Below are 23,345 nucleotides of genomic sequence, written 5' to 3' on the forward strand. Positions count from 1 at the left end.
AGGCTTGGAGTTGTCCTGGAATTACAACTGGTCTCCAGCCTGAAGAGAGAGATTCCCCTGGGAAAAAATTGCAGCTTTGAAAGGTGGGCTTTATTACACCCCAGTGAGGTCCTTCCCTTCCCCAAACCCTCTCCTCCCCAGGCTCTACCACTAAATCTCCAGATATTTCTGAACCAGAGCTAGCAACCCTAATCCGAGGGCATTGGGAGCCAAACTAAGTGTTAGGGTGGACAACCTGTGGCCTCCAACATCACTTTATAGCACAGGTGTCAAACTCGCAGTCCTCCAGATGTTATGGACTACAGTTCCCATCATCCCCTGCCAGCATGATGCTGGCTGGGATGATGAGGCACTGAAGATCCATAACATCTGGAAGTTGTTTCCCTGACTCTTTCTCGAAAAAAATTTAAATTTTTTTTAAAATTGCTCCAATGCCTCAACGGTGGCCTCAACGGTGGCAACGACCATCTTGTTTCCCCTCTCCCCCCCCCCATGCCTTTTGAAGCGATGAAACAGCCCTCCATGGCTGCTTTCCTCTAAAATAGTGTTGGTGGTCACAGGTTGGACTTGTGCCCACCGTAACATGTAGTTTGGCCCTGAGCCACCCCTTGGTTTGAATGAATGAATGAATTTTATAGTTGCGGTCAAAGACCAGTCCTTAAAAATGTCTACATCATTTCGTCCATACAATACCTATATACAAATCTGATGTACCTTCTGTTGTTACACAAGTACATACAATATACAGTTACATAAAAAATAACCTCAAGATTCAGTTCCTTAGATGGGCAATCCAAAAATACACACTATTATCACATTCCCATCATATCTTATCTCCCCACTAATTATTTGCTACAAAAACATATACATTATAAATTTGCCTTAAAATTTCTTTAAATTTAGCTCTTCTTCACTTATCATAATAGTCTTCTATATATATATATATATATTTATATATGTGTCAAAATTCCAGCCCTTAAGTGTTATTCCCAGCAGTTTTCTTAGTATTGTATATTGCCCATTTCAAATTTAGCAACCTTAAAAGTAATTTTGTACCACCCCTTGGTTGGGATAAGAAACATTTGTGTTTAAAAAGTATGAGCCAATGGCTTTGATGTTCTACAGCCCATCCTCCGAGGCTGCTTTTGCGAGCAATTTTCCTGCTCATGTCAGCTGCTGGTACATTGTCGGAACCGTTTCCTCATTACATAATGGAAACCGTCCTGGATCTGATTTAGCATTAAAAAGTGTAGCAACAAGCCTTTCATAGCAGAACTTTGCTTGCCCTCGGGCTGTCTAGAATTATCTATTATTTTAATGTAACCAAAAATCCTATAGGCAATGACCCCAATCCGTATAATCTTCTCAAAGAGGAAGGAGAGTTGTGTAAAAAAGCATTGTTACACACTCTCCCCTCCTCTTCCCCAAGCAGAGAACTATCCAGGGGCAGCACTGAAGGGGTTTGCTTCTTTTCAGAGCTGTGATATTGTCCATGTATCATTTTGGTGTTTTCAACCAACAACACTTGGGGAAGTAAACAGCATCCTACAGCCACCAATAGAACTGATTGTCTTATTCAACAAACCAGACACTCACACACTCTCGGCTCAAAAATTGTCAGCTCTCTCCGCCTCTCTATTTCCAAATTCAACCCTGAACATTGCTTTCTTAGCCCACGAGGGTTGCCAACCTCCAGGTAGAGTCTGGAGTTCTCTTTGCAACTACTTTCCAGATTACAGTCCCCCTTGAGGAAAATGCCAGGGGATTGCCTTCAGGGATTGGGCGGTATACCGGATCCAATAAATAATAAAGACTGGACTCTATGCAATCACATTCCCATTGTTTTCCAGCCCCAACAGTAGGGGGAGAATTTGGGGGGTAGAGACTGGCAAAACAGTAAACATCAAATTGCTGCATCACATGTTACTATAGCATTTTTCCTGTTCTCCATGGTTTCCCACCCAGAACTGACATCATGAAATCAACCCTGCTCCCACCCCCTACTTCTGCTCCACTGAACACCAGTGAGGGATGGGGAGTTCTGGCAAGGGTTTGCCTGTAACAAGTGCCCATATGTTAACCCAGGGGTGTCCAACTCTGGTGCCCCAGATGTTCATGGACTATGATTCCCATCAGCCCCTGCCAGCATGGCCAATTGGCAGGGACTGATGGGAATTGTAGTCCACGAACATCTGAGGAACCAGAGTTGGACACCCCTGTGTTAACCCTACACTGGAGAAATGGAGGAGGTTAACTATTTGACCATCCATTCCATTTTCCCAGTAGGTATTGCCCTCCCCATACAGAAAAAACAACAAATAGCAGTTGATGGTAGAGAAAATTAACAAATAGAACTTGATGGGTAGATGGTTGTTTTTACTAAAAAATGGAATGGGGAAAACAGTTAAGCCCCCACTCCCCTGCACTTAGACTTGATTCCAATCAGACCTCCAGCACCTTGCATTGATTTTTATGGTAAAACTATACATTGGGAGATCCATTCATGGCCCCAAACAACAGGAATGTCTTCTCCATTGTTCTTAAATGATATGTCTTTACTGGCTATAGCCTTAATCCTAGCCCCCCCCCCTATTTTTTGTTAAGCAGGAATATATAGATACTTGGCAGAATGTCAGGAATGTTTGGGACAATCATTCCTAATATATTTAGAATTATGCTTCTGTAGCAAAGGGGGGGAAAGCAGGTCAGCAATTCATTTTCATCTCTCCAGTGGAGAAAGGGTGATCTTTTGTGACAAAAACCATAGTGTGCATATTAGCAAACTACAGATCAGAACATTCTCATTTTCTGTAGAAACCTGCATTCTCAATCATAATTAAAATTATCTTAAAATTGTTATTTGAGCCCCAGATCTCTGAGTAGCAGAACAGGTGATCTAAAGGAGCAGAAAGAGAGCTGGTGACGTGGAAGAAAATGGTCTGCTCCCACCTCTTCTCAGATGGTTTGCCTGTTCCCTTGGTTAGGGAGGGGCTGGTGGTTAGGAGCTTGTGTATCTAATCTGGAGGAACCGGGTTTGATTCCCAGCTCTGCCGCCTGAGCTGCGGAGGCTTATCTGAGGAATTCAGATTAGCCTGTACACTCCCACACACGCCAGCTGGGTGACCTTGGGCTAGTCACAACTTCTCAGAGCTCTCTCAGCCCCACCTACCTCACAGGGTGTTTGTTGTGAGGGGGGAAGGGCAAGGAGATTGTCAGCCCCTTTGAGTCTCCTACAGGAGAGAAAGGGGGGATATAAATCCAAACTACTATCTTCTTCTTCTTCTTCTTCTTCTTCTTCTTCTTCTTCTTCTTCTTCTTCTTCTTCTTCTTCTTCTTCTTCTTCTTCTTCTTCTTCTTCTTCTTCTTCTTCTTCTTCTTCTTCTTCTTCTTCTTCTTCTTCTTCTTCTTCTTCTTCTTCTTCTTCTTCTTCTTCTTCTTCTTCTTCTTCTTCTTCTTCTTCTTCTTCTTCTTCTTCTTCTTCTTCACTGGGATTGTGCAGTCCATCGGTGCCTTCCACCACACCAACTCCCTGCAAGGATTCAAGGAGGCAACTCCTTGCTGGAGCTTGAAACTGTGCTGCTTTCATTCCATCAACAGAATTTTGTGTAAAACAAACCACTGAACTGAAAGGACCATTTCAAAGCAGGGAAAATCCCTATCCCTTCCTTCGTTCTTTGCATTCCTGTCATGCTTTAGAGGCACTGAGTTGGAAGCATTGAAATATTCATACACAATAAAGCCATATAATTTCCTCAATAATTAATACAGGAAGTTTATACATTTCCAACAGCCAGGAGAAACCAGAAGCCTTCCTTCCTTCAATGTAGTTCAAGATCTTGCCTTATCTTGCCAACAGCACTCAGGGACAGAAATCCTGGCCACGGCTGCCAGGTTCTGACCCGAGACAAGACAGGAAAAGAATTCTACCAAGCGTGGTGTCTTGCACTGCTCCAGTGCTTTAAGAAAAAGCACACCTTGAGGACAACAGCATCCTACCTGAGGCCTGAGAGGAAGTGTGGAGAAGGAGTTAATTCCTCTTTAACAGAATCTACCATGGAAGGATGAAAGCCGTAAAACCTGGGCCTGAACAAGGTTTAATTCCCCTGGCCTTGCCCCCTCCCCTTGCCCAAAGTACTAGAACTCAGGATACCCAATAAAGTTGATGGGCCAGCATACCTATAAACCGGCTGTGGCCAAAATTTTATTTCATACAAGGTGGTTGTCTTTCCACACCCTCAACCTCATTCTCTCCTCTTCAGGCGGCAAGAGGGGGTATCTCATCACTGAATTTAAAACTGTACTTTGAAGCTGCTTGTTTAGTGCAGATAACGGAATGGGTGACTTTGAAGAACAGTAAATTCCTGGATCTGGAGGGGCATGATAGATTTGGTTGGCATGGATACTTCTGAGATATAACAAGGGGAAAATACACAAGGGGGAAATACAATGATAGATTTGGATGGCATGGGTACTTCTGAGATATAACAAGGGGAAAATAATCATTATGTTAGAAGGATTTTACTATGGATATGGGTGAAACGTTAGAGATTTGTTGCAGGGGTTACTACTTTATGGTTTTCCCCAATTGAAAAACGGCGTACATATACCGAGCCGTTGTTTTTTCAAGATAATAAATGTGAACGATTTAAAGATAAAATTTAAAAAAGTTTCATTATTACCAACTGTTAGAAACATTTAAAGATGATAATAAGAAAGTTAGTTTTGTTTCACAAATGACAGATTTTGAATGTAACTTATGTATAAATGATGACAACTTGATAACCAAAATGTATAAGATGCTACAATGGGATACAGAAGATGAGGTGGCTAAATCTGTAATGAATAAATTGGTCTAGAAATGCTGGCTGAGATATTTTGATGGAACAGCAGGTGAGACTGTGGAAAGGTTTTAAATTTACATGTTACAGTTTGAAAGAAAACTGTTACAAAATGATGATAGATGTATTTAACACCAAAAAATTTGGCAAAGATGTATAAAGATGTGTCAAATAGGTGCTGGAAGCGTCAACAACAAGAGGGGTCTTTTTCATATATGGTGGACGTGTTAAGGAGGCTATCACTTTTTGGGATATGATACTCAAGGAACTGCAAAAAAATCCTGAAAATAACAGTTTTGAAAAAACCTGAGGTCTTTCTGTTGGGAATAAAGGGGATGACTTTCCTAAGCAATATAGAACTCTATGTATATGACAACTGCAGAAGTGACTTTATTTGCACAAAAAAAGGAGAGACAATATGATACCCACAAAAGAGGACTGGATTCTGAAAGTTATAGAATATGCAGAAATGGCAAAACTGACACCTTGATTAAGAGATAATGTTTGGACAGTTTTTCACACAACTGGAAGTCCTTTACAGAATATCTTTTGAAGACCTACTCAAATAGAAAAGTAGTGTCAGGGTTTGACAGCTAAAGAAAACAGCAGACTTGTAATCACCAGAAGACGTTTAAGAAAGAGTTACTGAAATTACAGGTTAACTGTGTGAATTGACGTTAGAGTTAACTGAAGTTAACTCTACAGATGAGATAGCTAGAAGTCACCTTATAATGTGTAATGGGTTGTGTTTTGTTTTTATTTTTGAATGTTTTGTGTTTTATTTGTTGTCTTTTCATATGAAAAAATAAAAAATATGTTTTTTTTAAAGTCTCTCTGGCTGGCTACTAGAGTGCATAAGGAGCAGCAGTGGCATAGGAGGTTAAGAGATCGTGTATCTAATCTGCAGGAACTGGGTTTGATTCCCCACTCTGCCGCCTGAGCTGTGGAGGCTTATCTGGGGAATTCAGATTAGCTGTGCACTCCCACACATGCCAGCTGGGTGACCTTGGGCTAGTCTCCTGAGCTCTCTCAGCCCTACCTACCTCACAGGGTGTTTGTTGTGGGGGGGGAGGGCAAGGATATTGTAAGCCCCTTTGAGTCTCCTACAGGAGAGAAAGGGGGGATATAAATCCTAACTCTTCTTCTTAATGTTCCTACAGACATGGCTCCTCCTCTGGGATATCCTTCTTACTGGCAGCCCCAGCAAGCCTCTCCTCTTCCCAGCTCTCTCACATCAGATTTATTCTGCTGGCCCAGGCAGGTGACAAAGAGCAGCACACGCAAGCACACGCACACACAGCTGACTGCCTTGCTCTCAGCGACCACATCTGTGCCTCTGATCTCTCCAGCAGCTGATCGCCCCGGCATGCCCAGCTCTGATTCCTTTGCTCCAGGGTGGCAGCTCAGAAAGCTCTGCCTGCTGCGTATTCTTCTCCTGCTCCCTGCCAGTTAATATGCTCAGGGGCACAGGTCTTGCGCTAATGCCCGGGCAACACTGTGCTTCTGCCTGGCTTCTGCAAGTTTTGTAAAGAACAAAGGCAAAAAAATACCCCTGTCTCACAGTAGCTTCCTGGGTCTTCCAGGCTCGCTTTGCAGCAGATGATAAAAAGCGCTCTTCAGATCGGGAAATTTTCAGAGTGCTTTTAATCTTTAATTCACCATTTATGGCTGTCAAACCTTGCCCCGGGAACTGGGTTTCTTGGTCCCGTATCCACGGTAACACACCTCCCTCCCCTTGGGTGGACAGAGCTGTCAGAGCAGTTGGTGGGAAAGAGATTTCACTTGATCGCCGCTGGTCTTGAAAACTTCCCCTGTAATTTTTGTAAACAGCTTGCAGGAGAGGCATTTAAGAAACCAGTCTGCCCGTTAATTGGTTCTGAAAGAAAAGAACCTGCTGTGTCTTTCTGAAATGGAATTTAGAAAAATGGAGTCGGTTCCATGAATCACAGTGACATTACATCTGTCAGAAAAATGGAGTCAGTTCCATGAATCACATCTGGATTAACTTGGGAGGTCTGGTAGGAGATCTTTTGGGGGTCTCTGCTAACCACTGCTTCAAGAACATCTGAGATGGTGCTTCTGGGACTCAACCAAAGTCCAGTGACTTGAGGATTTTTTACTGTATAATTTTGTGTAGGCCCTTCTTTCCATAAAAGGAAAGAACTTCCTTCTTTTCCATTGTTTCTTTTCCACAGGCTAGCATTTCAAGAAGGCCTTTCTGCATCAACTTGTCAATTGGGGAAATCTTACATGTGCGCCATGGAGTCCCCAGAGATTCTGGGAACAGGAAAGTACGCTGCTTCTCAGCTGAGGCTGGACAATAGCCAACCCACATAATTACTCCTCATTAACTGTGTCTGTGCCCTAGAATGCTCCCAACTCCCCCCCACACACACACACACACTGGGTAACCTGCCTTATGAGGAAACGTGTCGACTGTTATTGTACTTATTTTTTTGAAGAACTCCTGCTAAGTTTCTGCAGAGTTCTATAGTTCTCTGGAACACTGTTTGGAAATGGCTAGCTTACCAAAATATTGGTTCTCATCCCCTTTTTACTGAATATGGACACCTACAAGTTTCCTCTAACACTTTTTACCGGCAAGAAAATTGCAGGGGGTAAAAAGTGTTACGATTCTCTCCCCTCAATGCTGTTTTCTTCCTTAATAAAGCCACTCAGGCAACTAAATTAGCAAAAGAAGAAACATCATTTCAAATAAACCCAGAAGAAATAAGAACTGTGCAGTTGAGCCTAATCGGCCACACAGGATTGATGGAAGAATAAAATGCAGGAGAACCATGCATGCCATCCTGTGCTTGAGGGTGCGAGGGTAAGATAAAAATGAACTAGGTAGACAGAGGAGTAAGATGTTTCATCACATCATGCTCTGGGTAGAGGTCGACATATAGTCCCCACAGTCAGGGTCTGTGTATATTCCTGCCCTCAGTCATCTCATTTAAAACCTTACCAATTCCAAACTCTTTGCCCTTTCCTCCAATCCACTGTCAACAAATTTGCTCTCTTCTGTTCCTTCTCCTTTCTTACCATGTCCTTTTTTGACATGGGGTGACCAGCACTGCACATGGGATGCTAAACATTGGGACACTGTATTGTTGGAGTTGAATAAGCAAGTCTGTGTTTGAAACATTACTGCTTTGTATGCTTCTCAAGAATCTGTAACATTGCATTGCTGGGGGGAGGCTGGAAAGGACTTCAAGAGTCCTGCATCTATCTGCCTTGCTTCCAGCAGCAGTGGCGTAGTGGTTAAGAGCAGGTGTACTCTAATCTGGAGGAACCAGGTTTGATTCCCCGCTCTGCTGCCTGAGCTGTGGAGGCTTATCTGGGGAATTCAGATTAGCCTGTGCACTCCAGCACACGCCAGCTGGGTGACCTTGGGCTAGTCACAGCTCTCTCAGCCCCACCTACCTCACAGGGTGTTTGTTGTGAAGGGGGAAGGAAAAGGAGTTTGTCAAGCCACTCGAGTCTCCTTACAGGAGAGAAAGGGGGAATGTAAATCCAACTCTTCTTCTTCTTCCTTTGGAGGGGGCTATTTGTGTGTGTGTATGCCTTTAAATACCAGCAATGGGAAAGATTCAGCTTCACCCAAGAGCCGTGTGGAACCACATGATGCCTTTTCCTCTACCCCCACTTTCCATGAAGTAGGTTTTGTCCTTCTGGAACAACCTCTGCAAGAGGACGGTACGGTCTCTCCATCCTTCAGTGTCCTCGGAGCTATCGAAAGCAGTACTCAGCTCAGTGAAAAATGAGACAGCTGGTGGGGCTGGTAGGGTCAAGTGATGCTTAGCGTGCACAAGGAAGAGATGAGGCAGCACAAGAGTGGGAGCAGCAGAGGCCTTCCTTACTATAAACTACAGGCAGACCAGCAGGAAAGATAATCATCCTGGGACAGATGGCGGCCAGGAAGAGGAGTCCACCTGGTTCAGTCACCACGGTTTTATGTGAGGCCAGCTTAGCATCTGTGGTGTTGAAGGGGAAATGCTGGAACTGGGAAGGGGTGGGATGAACACTGCAGCAAAACTCCTCAGTGTGAGGGACCCTTTCTCTTGGCCTCTTAGAACAGGGGTCTTTTTCCTATGAAAGAGCTCAACTCAGCACAAGACCAGGAAGGGATGGGACAACCAAATACCTTGAACTACCCCTGCTCATATCTGGGCACAATCTATTTCAAAAGTGGCTTTGCCTATAACCTCAGAACAAGCACTGTCTGGAGAGGCTGTGGAATGGTGGTAGAGTCTCTGCTTTCCATGCAGAAGGTCCCAGGTTCAATCCTGGGGGCTTCAAGTTTAAGAAGATGTTGGGGATGTAAAAGACCTCTGTCAGAGACCCCAGAGAGCCACTGCTACTTAGAGTAGAAAGTACTGACCTTGATAGATCAAGGGTCTGATTCAGGGATTCGTTTACTTATAGAAGTTTTTGGCTCCCAGACATTACAGACTTTTTTCATTCAGGAATGGAAGAGGTCCTCTGTTTTCCAGGCTATTTCCTAAAGAAGAAATCCAGAAACCTTTCATGTGAACAGTTTTCTGCCTCATCACCTTCTCAGGGCAACATTTGCATTCCATGTTTTCTAAATGATCCATATCAATATGACCAGTAATTGGATGAACTAGACAATCACCATTAGAACCTTGTTTGCTCATTTTCTCTATTCTCTGCCAATTTTTTTTTAAAAAGATCTGAGCAGAAAGTTCTGTGAAAATGTGTGACATCAACGTTTGAGCCAAATGCTAAATAAGTTTTGTGTTTAAAAAACAAGTCTGGCCAGAGACCTCAGATTCTGAACCAATGCAAATTTGTCCCTCTGAGGAATTCAGAGCAGAATAATCAACCAACTTGCATTACTGAGCCACAGGGGAGACAAAGATCCAACCAGTGAGCTCCAGTGTGGGTCTGAACCCAGACCGCCCAGTTTCAAGTTTGATTCTCCTGTCACTACCTTATAATAGTTATCACCACTTGCTGGTGCACAGAATAGTGGTTGTGGCAATTTGGTTTGTCTGCCACTACCTGCAGAGAGAACACTGCCTAGTAAATGATGGAGGGTACAGAGCACTTGGGCCTTGGAGGGACTCATTAGTGTGAGGAGGATCATTATAGAGTAGATCCAGAACTCCTTTCAGGAAAGAGTCTTTCCAAGAAAACCTGGGCAGGCACACACTTCTGCATATATTTACATGCTTGCCGTATAAACACCTCCCACCTTTCTGCCAGAATTGGAACCCGACAGTTTAAGCTTTGTGTCAAAAAAGACTCTCTGAAGCTCTCCTGAATCTTTGCAAAATAATGACAGGACGTTGCAGGAGCACCCCACACATGATTATAGATGTCTTTGCTGGGCAGCCCCACAGAAGAGGGGTGTGCTACAGGAGCTCATGGATAGCAGCCTTTAACTGCTGATGAAAGAAGTCCTTTTCTGAAGTTGGGGGTGGCTGTAGTGTAGAGACTCTTTGGCTTGCTTCTCTAGCATGCTTTCTGCCTGAGACTGAATGGATCATAGGAGCATGTTTTCACTTAGGAGGATTTGAGCTGAGCACCAGTGAGGCCGTCGTCACTGTGTAACGACTTCACAGCCTCTGTGTCTGAAGGGGGTGCCTGCCTTGCCATCTGCAATGGGCTTCATTGTCACATGACAGAAGGAGTGGCAAGCCCCTTTGCATGCGCTGCTGATTATGCTTAAAAACCCTCCTGAAATACCGGCTGTGCAGAATGCAAAAAACCTGCAGGGATGTGAACTGTCTGACTGGGAAATTAAGCACAGTGTGGTTCAGAAATCTATTCTTGGCAAAGCAAAAGCATCATGGTATATGGAGATGGGAGAAAACATAACCTGCTCCTGGGAGTGGACATCGGCTAAACCTTTCAAGCCCATGCTTTTGCCCTGCCTGTTCTAAACCACTCCACAAGTGGTGCAGCACCAGCCCTGCCATTCTTTGCTCTTCTCCAGGAAGAAGTAACATTGTGTTTGGAAGAACACAGTGCCTTTGTCAACTATGGACACTCTCTCAGTGGATTAGCTGCCCTGTCTAGAAACCAGAAGCAACAGCATTAGTTACTCCCTGTAAATCTCCTTCCCTGCTGCCTTGATGGCATCCGAGATTGTAACCATAGGGGTTGCTGGAAACTCCAGAGCTACCTGCCTGCACTCCCCCAGTTCCGTTGCCTGGCACCCCTTCTCTTTGCTGCTGTGTCCCAGGATCTGCAGCCCTCTGGTGGACACCGGCACCCTTTGCAAGCTCCAAAGAGTTTATAAAGGCAGCAAGAGCAGAGAAGCAGCTAGAGAAGCTGGTGAACAGTTCCTGGTGCTGAAAGCAGCAAAAGAGCATCTCTGTTGGGGACCAACTCACTCATGGCCGGGAAGCAGCAACAGCCCCCTTATCTGCATCTGGCGGAGCTGACGGCATCCCAGTTCCTGGACATCTGGAAACATTACGATTCTGACGGTCAGTACAGATGAATGGAAAGAACAAACTTAGACTCAGTTCACTATTTTTCCCCAAATAACTGCTGATATTGCATTGTTACCAACCTGTGGTGGCTGCAGAGAGTGGGACATCCAGTTCTGGACCTGATTTATTTGTTGTTTAAAAATGAGTCTTGCCGTATTATGTGCACTTGAAGTTCCTTTCTACTTTGTTAAAGGTTTGAACAGGGCTGTGTTGTTTTCTTAATACTGTAAAGAGGAAGTTCCTGTTATTTGTCTTTGTTACGCAGAATGTAGTGGAGCCTGCATAAAAAGAGGGCATGTCACACATAAAAAAGAAATGGGAGGATTAAGAAAAAAGGGAGAATGGGCAGAGGAGAGGAGAGGAAACTATTTAGAGCAGTGGTTCTCAACCTGTGGGTCACGACCCCTTTGGGGATAGAACAACTCTTTCACAGGGGTCGCCTCAGACTCTCTGCATCAGTGTTCTCCATCTGTAAAATGGATAAATGTTAGGGTTGGGGGTCACCACAACATGAGGAACTGTATTAAAGGGTAGCAGCATTAGGAAGGTTGAGAAGCACTGGTTTAGAGTGTCAGTTTCAAAGCATTTAACTTACAGCATTTAGCCAATCGGAGAACTGATTAACTCCGCCTTCCATTTTCTGCCTAATGTTGATTTTCATAAACTGTGCATGCAAGTAAACTTTTGCATTCTGCTCCATGCTTCTGGCCACTGGCCACTGTCTTAACATCAGATCATAATATGAAGATGCAGAGGAGAGGAATGGTGTCGAATGCTACAGAGCATGGGTAACATTTGCTGTATTATGGAGTTTGGATCCATGCAATAGCTTGTGTCATTGTAGTTGACAGCCGTTCCTACAGCTGTCTAGTATCATTGCTATGAGCCCTTTATCTCTAAACCTCTGCTGTGTCAAGAAGATATTACAGAGTTACTCTGATGTCTCTAAGCAGCAACTGCACTTGAGGTAAGTCAGAAGTTAGGAGGCAGCTGCACAACAGGGGAACAGATGGTGACTCTGTGGTGTTGTGATCCAGGAATGCTTTTGGCATAGAAAATAGTCCCAATGGTAGCCCACAAGCTATGGGGAACTCCAAATGTGATCAAGAAACTCAGCCCTAAATGGGGGCGGCGGAGCACAGGAAAAGCAGAATTTGAAAGAAGAACATGAGGCACATGGTCATGTTAAACACACTCTGGAACAGTTGTGAGAAGCAGCAGCCTCACAGGGGTCCAGACAAGGAGGGATAAGATATGAAGAATATTTACGCTGTTTCCCCCAAAATAAGACCTACCCCCAAAATAAGCCCTAGCTACAGACTCCCAGTAACATGGGGGGGGGGGGGGGCAAAATCACCATGTTGTTCATGGAAAAAATAAGACATCCCCTGAAAATAAGCCCTAATGCATCTTTTGGAGCAAAAATTAATATAAGACCTTGTCATATTTTCGGGGAAACACAGCAGTGATTATCTTTTTCTGAGTGAATGACAAATAATCGCAAATTTCTAATAATTGACAACCACTTGTGGGGTATGACTGTATTAAAAAGATTGATTGAATGTATAATTCGCGATTTTTCTCAGGAGGGAAGGGAGCATAGTATAGCCTGATCTCATTTGATCTTGGAAGCTAAGCAGGGTTGGTATTTGGCAGAGAGACCACCAAGGAAGTCATTGCAGAGGAAAGCAATGGCAAACCACTTCTGCTTCTCACTTGCCTTGAAAGTCCCTTGCTGGGGTCACCGTAATTCAGTTGCAACTTTATGGCACTTATGTAATTTTTCTTGTGCCTCTTTGTGGTTGGAAAGGTTCCTTGCCTTCACCATCTGCCTAACTAATTTCCTGTGAGACTAATTGGATGAAAACACTGGCACAGGGATAGTCACCTTCCCTTACAATGTATTTCCCTGCGTAATTTGAAGAGTTTGTTTCAGTTATTTGGAGTTACATATACAATGTCCCTGATCTCAAAATCTTGAATCTTTGTTTGAGGTGTATTAGGGACCAGAGGATCCAAATCTGGGCAGAGATGGAGACAGACTAGACTCATAGCATTAAATTGCACTTGATTTCATCCAAGTTTATTTATTGCTAATCGACAATCACTAATAGCCAATTGTGTTGTAACCCACCCTGAGACCTTCGGATATGGGGCAAGCTAAACATGCAAGCAAACAGGCAAATAAATTGAAATGAACTGTGCTTGATGGGTTTTGGTTACAATTAACTGTGTGGTTTTAGATGGTATCTGAAGAAATCTCAGGATAAACTGGGGTGGCTCAGGGATTATGAATGGTCAATTGTATATTTATTTACCAGCTCAGCTCATTGTTGCTTTGCCTTACTCAACACAGTAAACATTATAAAATAGTGATTATAATGGTTTACAGTAAAACCACTTGACATTTCAGAACTCCACCACATACAAGGCTATTAGTCAAAACACAAGCTCGAGTAGCCTTCCCAGCCCCAAACAGTCACAAGAAATCTCAGGGTGCTCAGAATTACAGGACTAGAGGCAGCGCTAAAACAGAACTTGTACCAGTCCTCAGTTTGACCAATTCACACATTATAAAATCCTCATATCCCCTATCTGGCCAGTTGAAATAAGTGGTCTGGGAGTTTTGTACACAGAGCTTTACTGTCAGACACATAGGAACCCAATTCAGATCAGAACTATGGTAGGTAAAGAGAGGGGCCTTAATTCTCCCAGCTGAGAAAGCTGCTATTTCCATCACCTAAGAAATGTAGATGCAGTTGTACATCTAAGTTGTCCCACCAGGGCAAACAAGAGCTTCCTGGAACTGTTTTACATCATGAAAATGGAACAGGGGGTGGCCTCAGCCTCCTCTCCCTGCCATGGTCTTGAGTTGAAGTGGAATCCAGCATGCCTGAGTATTAAATTTTGAACATGGAACTCCTGGTACACATCTGTTTGACAACAACAAAAGACGGGCTATAGTGACTATCAACTCACACAAATACATCTGTTTGAGAGCCAGTGTGATGAAGTGGTTAGAGTATCAAACTACGACCTGGGAGACTCCATTTTGAATTCCTGCTCCGTTGTGGAAGCTTGCTGAGTGGTCTTGGGCCAGTCAGCCCCACCTGTCTCGCAGAGTTGTTATTATGAGGATAAACAGATGGAGATGTAAATGATGTAAGCTGCTTTGGGTCCCCACCGTGGAAAAGGCAGGATATAAATGGCGTGCTTATATAAATAATTTACGGGACCCATAGCAGCCACATGAAGACGAGGAGCGGCACAAGCCCAGTCCTTCTGAAGTCACTTTAGAGGGGACACTGGAATTATAGCAGCTAGCGAAAAAAGTCAGGGTGGGATGGACCACTCTAAACACTATGTGATTATGAACAAATTTGCGGATGCATTTTGCTTCACTTCCAGAGGCTGCTAATTGTACTGGAATGTTAAGGAGGAATGTGGCTTTGCCTTTGAGTGGCTTTTCGGCTCTCACAGAATGTGTCTTCGCCCCTTTGTTAATGTCTCTAGGAGATGGCTGCTCTGTAATCTTCTTGTTTGATTCTGCCTGCGACACAGTGTAATAATCTCAACTAGATTATATAGGTTACTCTGTGAGAGGTGGTGGCAGAGGTGAAGGATACCTATCTAAGTGCGAAGAACTGGGCTTGACAATTTTTTGGATAATACCCAGTGCTATGATTTGGAACACATTTCTCTCAACTAAACCAGAGTAATCTTCCAGGAGTGTGTGGAGCTGTTCTAGGTAAATCTAAAACTGAACTAGCAGTTGGGCAACCCACAAGAGGCAGAGAGGTAAGGTAAGGCAAGGCCAGATCAGCAAACTGTCATCCAGTAGTGCAATAATTCCCCACTGACAGAGCTCCTAAGGAAGGCAGATGCAAGGTGAGAGAACTCTGCATTGCACACCTCTCCTTTGCCAGGTGAAGGGGTCTTTTGAGGGTGACTTGCCCATAATCCCACTCCCCCAAAAACCTCTGACCCTGGCAATTGGGAAGTTACAAAGAAGAAAATATGATGATCAGAATAGAGGGGGGGAAATGTTGGATGTTGGAGAGGGGGATGCAAAGTAATGAATAGGTTTAAGCTCTCAGATAACTGCAAGTGAATGATGCGTCAAAAGTGAAAAGTCAAAGTGTCGTCAAGAGGTCATATTCCCTCCTCCAAGGAATACCAGTAAAGAGGAAAAAGCATTCCTGTTCTATGATTTAAATGTTTGCCTGCAGGTACAAACTGCCACGCATGAGATGTCCCCCTCTTCTTGGGATCTTCAAGCAGGTCTATGTTGAGTAAAACAAGAGACTAGGCAACAAGAGTTCAATCTTGAACCCCCAGCCTCAAATCACTGGGCTACACAGTGATTTCCCCCACCCCATCTAGATGCCAGTCAGCAATTTCCCCCACCCCATCTAAATGCCAGTATTTAGCCTAGTTGGGGAAAAACATATTCGAGGAAGAAGGGAAGGAGTGGGGCTTCACATACACACCCTCCAGATGCTCTGGTTTTATTTGAAACTCTCTTACTCCCAATTTCCTCGCACGTGAGCAGGAGGGTTTGCTTGGTGGGGGGGGGAGAGGTCTCAGATCTTGGACATTTTCCTATTCCATTCAGAAGGATAATACTACCTACCTACATGAGAAAATGAGCAACGGGTAGCCTCTGTGCCTGTCTTTATATCCTCTAAATTACCCTGCTTTTCAACAAGCATACACAGGCCAAACTGTATCCTCTATCCCTCCATTCAGCTTGAGACCATCAGGCATTTGGTCTGTGCTGAAAACCAGATCTGGTCCATAACCCACCACATGGGCAGGTCCTAAGATGTTCTGGGACATCACCACGGTTCTCATTCCAGTTAAGAGAGCTTGGCTTGGGTGCTGAAATCCCAGGAACAGTGTACTGTTGAAGGCTTTCACGGCCGGATTCAACGGGTTGTGGTGGGTTTTCTGGGCTGTATGACCATGGGTCTGGTAGATCTTGTTCCTAACGCTTCGCCTGCATCTGTGGCTGGCATCTTCAGAGGTGTATCACATGGAGGTGTATCACAGAGAGAAGTGTGCACACCTCTGAAGATGCCAGCCACAGATGAAGGCGAAACATTAGGAACAAGATCTACCAGACCACGACCGCACAGCCTGGAAAGCTCACAACACCCAGGAACAATGTATGGTGGTTTCTTAACATTTGACACCACACAATATGTTGGCCCACTCCATAAATTGCTGTGTAACAGGGCACTTGGGGATTAATTTGGGCCAGTGTTCATCAGTATTTTCAGCTACGGGATTCATGAGAGAGACAGATAAATTACTTTTCATCATCCCTTGTATATCTCATTGGCCTGAGCCTTGATACCTCTCTTTAAATAAAAAAAAACACTAAGTTAGATCAAAAATGAAAGTGAGAAGGCTGGAACTGTGAAATCTAGAGGTGTGCAATCAGAACTTAAGCTCTAGCATTAGTACCCATTTGTAAATATAAATATGCAATAGTTTAAAAATTCTAATGTTCAGGAGTGAAAAATTCTAATGTTCAGTTCAGTCTCCCAATGAAACAGTTACTTTGGCATCTCACTCTCTGGTTTTATTTTTCCTGATTGTGAGAGGTAAGAGAGGCAAAAAGGGAGTGAGTATTTCAGCCGATATGTGACTGACAGGGACGTTATCCAATCAAAACATTTTGCAGAACTTCCCACTGAACAGGATTCTTCCAATTAGGATTTTTTGGTGCACAACAGGAGACAGTGGCAAAGGTTTTGATAGCGCATGCTTATTTATTTGTTTGTTTGTTTGTTTGTTTGTTTGATAAACCACCCTACCCCCGAAGGGCTCAGGGCAGTGTACAACAGAACAACAGCAAACACAGTAAAAACAAATTGAATAATCCCAGTTAAAAATAATACAAAACCTTAAAACTATAGAAGCAGTAACCTTCAATAAATAGTTAATAACAAGAGACGTCTGGCATCATACCCCAGTGATCAAACCCTGGGAGGGGGCTGGCAGATGGTCGAATACACAGCCAGTGCACAGGCCAATAAGAGGGGCGGGCTCAGCGGCGCCCCCCCCCCCCCAAAGCCCAGTGGAACAGCACAGTTTTGCAGGCCCTGAGGAACTCTCCAAGGTCCCGCAGGGCCCTAACTGCTGGAGGAAGAGCGTTCCACCAGGCAGGGGCCAGGGCAGTAAACGCCCTGGCCCGCATGGAGGCCAGCCGTATTACAAGCAGGCAGTGATGCAGAAGCTCAGGGAAACAGAGGGAAACGCTCCCGTTTTGCTTCTTCTCAGCAATAGATCTCCCCCGCCTTGCAGATAGCGGGAGGAGGAATAGTGCCTGAGGCTTAAGTAAAGAAGATATTCACACTTAAGAGATGAAAGAGAAATCATTGACAATGGATCAGACCATGCATTCTTAGGGTGCAAGACCTTTTGGATGTCTTTACTGCATGGAAAAGTAGCTGTGAGAGTATGCAAGAGACCACCCATTCATGTATAAAGCAGGGGTGTCTGTTTAGATATAAAACTGGAGTGCATTAGTTAGAGTCTATTAATGATAGGATCTTGCAGAGCTTGTTAATTCATAGGGGGACCGTAAGTCAGAAGCAACATGAGGACACATAACAAACATACATTGGCTAGAGGCATTAATTTTGCTCTCCGGCTGATCATGGCCCCACAGCCTTGGCTGATTCCTCTTTGAAGTGTGTTTTCTCCCAGCTAGGTTCTGATACCGAGTGTCAAACTGGGAACAGATGCTGAAAGCACTGGAGCACAGTGATGTAAGGTACAGGCAAGGCCAGATCTCCCAGATCTACAGGATCTCTCTTTGAAGAACACACCTACACATACACACCCATCTTGGTAAAAGAGGGAAAACTCATTCTGGTTCCTACCTTCTTGTGTTCGTTCTGCAAGAGATAATTGCAATTGTTCTACAATAGTTTACTCTCCTTCCTTTTCACCTGAAGTTTGGGAGAAAGCAGCCCTCACCCAAGAGGTCCTATGGTTACAGCAACAAAAGAATCAACCACACCTTTCACCTTGCACTCTTTTAATGAATCAGTTCCCAACCAAATCTATTCCCCTTTCCAAGGATCCATTTACACAGGAGAAAAACTGATCCCTGACTGAACTTATCTTGTAAAGCCGTTTTGGATGGGCCAACTTTCTGTCTCACTGTGAACTGACTGAAAAACAGTTTTTAAAGAAAAATATCCTTGGACAACTAATCACACTCATCACAGGGGAGGAGGGACAGCCTCTGTAACAGGAAAGACATTATTTCCAGCTGGAATACTCTGGCAAGCCACTCATGGGCTCATTCCGCACATGCAGAATAATGCACTTTCAAACTGCTTTCAGTGCACTTTGAAGCTGTGCAGAATAGCAAAATCCACTTGCAAATAGTTGTGAAAGTGGTTTGAAAATGCATTATTTTGCATGTGTGGAAGGGGCCATGGTCTGGCATTGAGGGGATCTTATGTCAGGGATCTAGCAGCCCCGTGTCTGGCATTGCCACAGGGAATGACTGGGAGGGACCCTTGAAGAATGCTTTTCCCTTTAGTCTTTGTCTGGGATGCATCCGCTAGAGAGCTTAAAGCAACTCACACCTTTTAATTTAGAAAAAGCACTGCTTAAAAAAAAACAGAAATGAGGTGTTCCCCCCCCCCCCACACACACACAAAGTAAATAATATGTTATTGCAGTGTAATTTTATGGTGATTCAGAGTGGGCTGAAGCAGAGAAGGGGCTCCCAGGGGAACCAAGACTCTCCAACCTGTGATTAATATAATCGTTTTGACAAGTTATCATTATCCACAGCTTGTCAGTGACATCACCTCATTTGCAACAGAAAGTAAGAGCTTGTCATGTGTCTCAGGCTACACTATGCTGGCTGTGTTGGTAATTCTGTTGCTATACTATCAGGCACCCCTGCAAGCTGCACTACATTTCAGATCACAATGTCGTGTAAGTTGATGGAGTTGTATACATCTCATTCATAAAAAATAATTTCAGAGGATAGCCATGTTGGTATGCAGTAGAAGAGCTAGATTCAAGTCCGATATCGCTTTAAAGACCAACAAGATTTTTAATAGAATCATGGCATCAAAGCGTTGGAAGAGACCACAAGGCCATCAAGTCCAACCCCCTGCAATGCAGGAACTCACAATCAAAGCACTCCTGACATATGCTGATCCAGCCTTTGTTTAAAAACCTCCAAAGAAGGAGACTCCACCACTCTCCAAGGCAGTGAATTCCACTGTCGAACAGCCCTGACGGTCAGGAAGTTCTTCCTAATGTTTAGGTGGAATGTCTCAATCATCAGGAGGTTATTTTTGAGATATAAGCTTTTGAGAGGTAAAGCTCCTTTAGCCAGATTTGAAAAAATGTCCACTAGTCTGGACACAGTGTATAACATACTTTCCTCTGTGATACACCTCTGAAGATGTCAGCCATAGATGCAGGCAAAATGTTAGGAACAAGATCTACCAGACACCGGCCACACAGCCTGGAAAACCCACAACAACCAGGTCTTCAGTGGGTTTGTACTGCCTGTGAGTCACTTTAAGAACAACATTATGAAGCAGCATAGATAAAGGTAGTCCCCTGGGCAAGCACCAGGTCATTACTGAACCATGAGGTGATGTGACATCATGATGTTTACTAGGCAGACTGTTGATGGGGTAGTTTGCCACTGCAGTCCCCAGTTGTCTACGCTTCACTCCCAGCAAGCTGGGTACTGAGGCTGGCTTTACCAGCCTCAGAAGGATGGGAGATGGAGTCAAAGTTGAGCCAACTATATCTTTAACCCAGAAATAGTGCTTTCCTCTTACCTACAAGGCTCTAAATGGTTTGGAGCAGGGTGTATTGTCCTTGCTGCCAGCTAAAATCTTCTGCATAAGCTCTGCTCTCTGCACTCCCAGCTGCAGAAGTGAGGCAGGAGGTGACCAGAGATGGGGCGTTTTCAGTGATGGCACTGCAGCTGTGGAACGCTCACCTGCCTGAGGCTTGCCTGGAACCAACCCTGCTCTGTTTCAGGTGCCAGGCCAAAAATCCTTTTTTTACCTTCATAACTTGTTATTTGTCTCTTAAACTGCTTTTACAATCTGCTTCTGTCATAAGTATCATTTTAGGCTGCCAAATACATTCCTGGGGGTTTATTAGTGAGATTTATACAGGTTAACATTAATGATTTTATGTCTGTATCCGTTTCCTTGTTTTATTCTTGAACCAACTCAAATAGGTCTCTTATATACTGCCTCTTCAATGTTGCAAGCAGACCAACAAATAAATAATACAGCTATTCCTCAACAACTTTCCCCTCCAGTGACACTCTTATTAGTTCCTGAAAGATGGGGTGGGGTAGAGGGAATGGGATTGGCAGCTTCAGAGGAACATTTAATCAAGGAATGGTACCAGTGAAAAGGGCCAAATGCCATCAAATGAACAGCCTCCACTACTGCTTCATGAAAGAAAGGGGGGAGCTGGAGAAAGAGAGAGAAACTAATTTCAAGATATTCTGATCGCAGATCTCCCCAAACACATCTACTTTGGTATTCTGGGGGGGGGGGGGGCTGCATGTTTAATGCTGCTCTTTGCTAGAGCAGTCAAAGGTCTGGTATCAGAACTTTTCTTCAACCCATCTTTGGTTTTTAAGCATGGAAACCATCAGAAGTGTCCGCCCACACCCACACAGCCTAGCATGGGGCAGTCTGTTCTCCCATCTCTCACTCAGTGCAGCAGGTGTAGTAGCCAACTTCTATCACTCTGGATTAGAATACCCCCTTTGCCTATCCATTGCATTGAAAAAGCAGGGAAAAACCATTCCTTCTGCCCTTCTGGCAGAATCAAATGAGTAACATGAGGAAAGAATGATGAGCCTATCTTTCTATTCCCATCCCACCTTCCTTCCAAATCGATGGCCCCTTTTCTGTTTTCAGATTTATTCTGAGAAACTCTCTCTCGCTGTTCATAAGAACATAAGAACATAAGAACATAAGAACTAGCCTGCTGGATCAGACCAGAGTCCATCTAGTCCAGCACTCTGCTACTCGCAGTGGCCCACCAGGTGCCTTTGGGAGCTCACATGCAGGAGGTGAAAGCAATGGCCTTCTGCTGCTGCTGCTGCTCCCGAGCACCTGGTCTGCTAAGGCATTTGCAATCTCAGATCAAGGCGAATCAAGATTGGTAGCCATAGATCGACTTCTCCTCCATAAATCTGTCCAAGCCCTTTTTAAAGCTATCCAGGTTAGTGGCCATCACCACCTCCTGTGGCAGCATATTCCAAACACCAATCACACGTTGCGTGAAGAAGTGTTTCCTTTTATTAGTCCTAATTCTTCCCCCCAGCATTTTCAATGAATGCCCTCTCTGGTTCTAGTAGATTGTGAGAAAAAGAGAGAAAAATTTCTCTCTGTGTCAACATTTTCTACCCCATGCATAATTTTATATGAGCTCCCCAATCATATCCCCCTCAGACGTCTTCTCTCCAAACTAAAAGAGGTCCCAAACGCTGCAGCGCCTCTCCCTCCATAAGGAAGGTGCTCCAGCCCCTCAATCATCCTTCCGCCAAGGTTGCCCTTCTCTGTACTTTTTTTCTATCTCTTCAATATCCTTTTTGAGATGTGGGCGACTAGAACTTCAGAACTTACAGTACTCCAAGTGCGGTCAGCATCTCATGCACGGCTTTATATAAGGGCATGACAATCCTTGCAGTTTTATTATCAACTCCTTTCCTAATTATTATCCCCAGCACTTAGAGTTTTGCCTTTTTTACAGCTGCCATGCATTGAGTTGACATTCCCATGGAACTATCAACTAAGACGCCTAAATCCCTTTCCTGGTCTGTGACTGATAGCACTGGCCCCTGTAGCATGTAAGTGTGAAGTTTGGATTTTTTTTGCCCCTATGTGCATCACTTTACATTTTGCTACTATTGAACTGCATTTGCCATTTCTTGGAGCCCACTCCCACCTAATTTATCAAGGTCCGCTTTGGAGCTCTTCTCAAGCAATCCTTTGTGGTTCTCACCATCCTACATAATTTGGTATCATCTGCAAACTTGGCCACCACGCTACCCACCCCTACTTCCAGGTCATTTATGAATAGGTTAAAGAGCACTGGTCCCAATACAGATCCCCAAATGGGGGACACCACTCCCTACATCTCTCCATTGTGAGAACTTCCCATTTATACCCACCCTTTGTTTCCTGTTCCTCAACCAGTTTTTAATCCATAGGAGGACTTCCCCTCTTATTCCTTCATTGCTGAGTTTTCTCAACAGTCAAGGAACAGAGGAACATGCTGGTCAAGGAACAGAGGAACATGTTCCCAGAGGAACATGCTGGTAAAACCTCCTTTGATTAATTCGGAGCTATCAGGGACCAATTAAATGATGCAACTTGTTTTGAGAAAACACAGTTCTCCTCCATCCCAGGCTAGGTAAACAGCCTATAAGAGGCAGACCTCTTCTTTAGCCTAGCATTACTGCCGCCACCAACAACACCAATTAACAAGCTTACAAGAGGGGGATCCAAGCCCCCTCTACATATACACATCCTTCAACCTCACTTTAGTTAATAGGAATCCAGGAATTCGGTGCCTGCAGGGCAAATTGCTGGGCAAGGGAGAATATCCCTTCAGTGCTTTTAAACTGGCCCCTCTAGCTGTCCCATGCATATTGGTTTGATCTGCAGCAATCATCAGGAGGTTATTTAGCTCTGTGCTATAAAAAAAACCCTTCGACACCTCCATTTCTGAATGTTAAACCTTTATTAAAGGGACAGGACATTTTTCTCCTGGCCAGTTGGTAACCTCGCACACAAATGTTTCGCTTCAAATTTGGCGAGCAGAAGATTGTCCACGAATGTAAGAAGAGCCCTGCTGGATCAGACCACTGGTCCTTTTAGTCCAGTATCCTCTCTCACACTGTGCCAGCCACTTAAACTGGAGGGTCAGCAAGAGGACATAGAGGCCAAAGCTTTGCCTTGATGTTGCCCCCTGGCACTAATTTTCAAAGGTTTATTGCCAGAGGATGTGG

At 44.2% G+C, this 23,345-nt stretch overlaps 1 protein-coding gene across 1 annotated transcript in view; it reads left to right on the forward strand.

Moving 5' to 3' along the window:
• The first annotated feature begins 11,089 nt into the window (after positions 1-11,089).
• The window catches only part of CALB2 (calbindin 2), a 41,770-nt gene continuing 29,514 nt past the window's right edge, over positions 11,090-23,345 (forward strand). The window contains exon 1 of the mRNA XM_048515882.1: positions 11,090-11,299. Coding sequence (XP_048371839.1) covers positions 11,206-11,299 — 94 coding nt within the window. The 5' untranslated portion in view covers positions 11,090-11,205. The remainder of the gene's footprint in view (positions 11,300-23,345) is intronic.

This window comes from Sphaerodactylus townsendi, linkage group LG14 (genome assembly GCF_021028975.2).
Source record: "Sphaerodactylus townsendi isolate TG3544 linkage group LG14, MPM_Stown_v2.3, whole genome shotgun sequence".
NCBI lineage: Eukaryota > Metazoa > Chordata > Lepidosauria > Squamata > Sphaerodactylidae > Sphaerodactylus > Sphaerodactylus townsendi.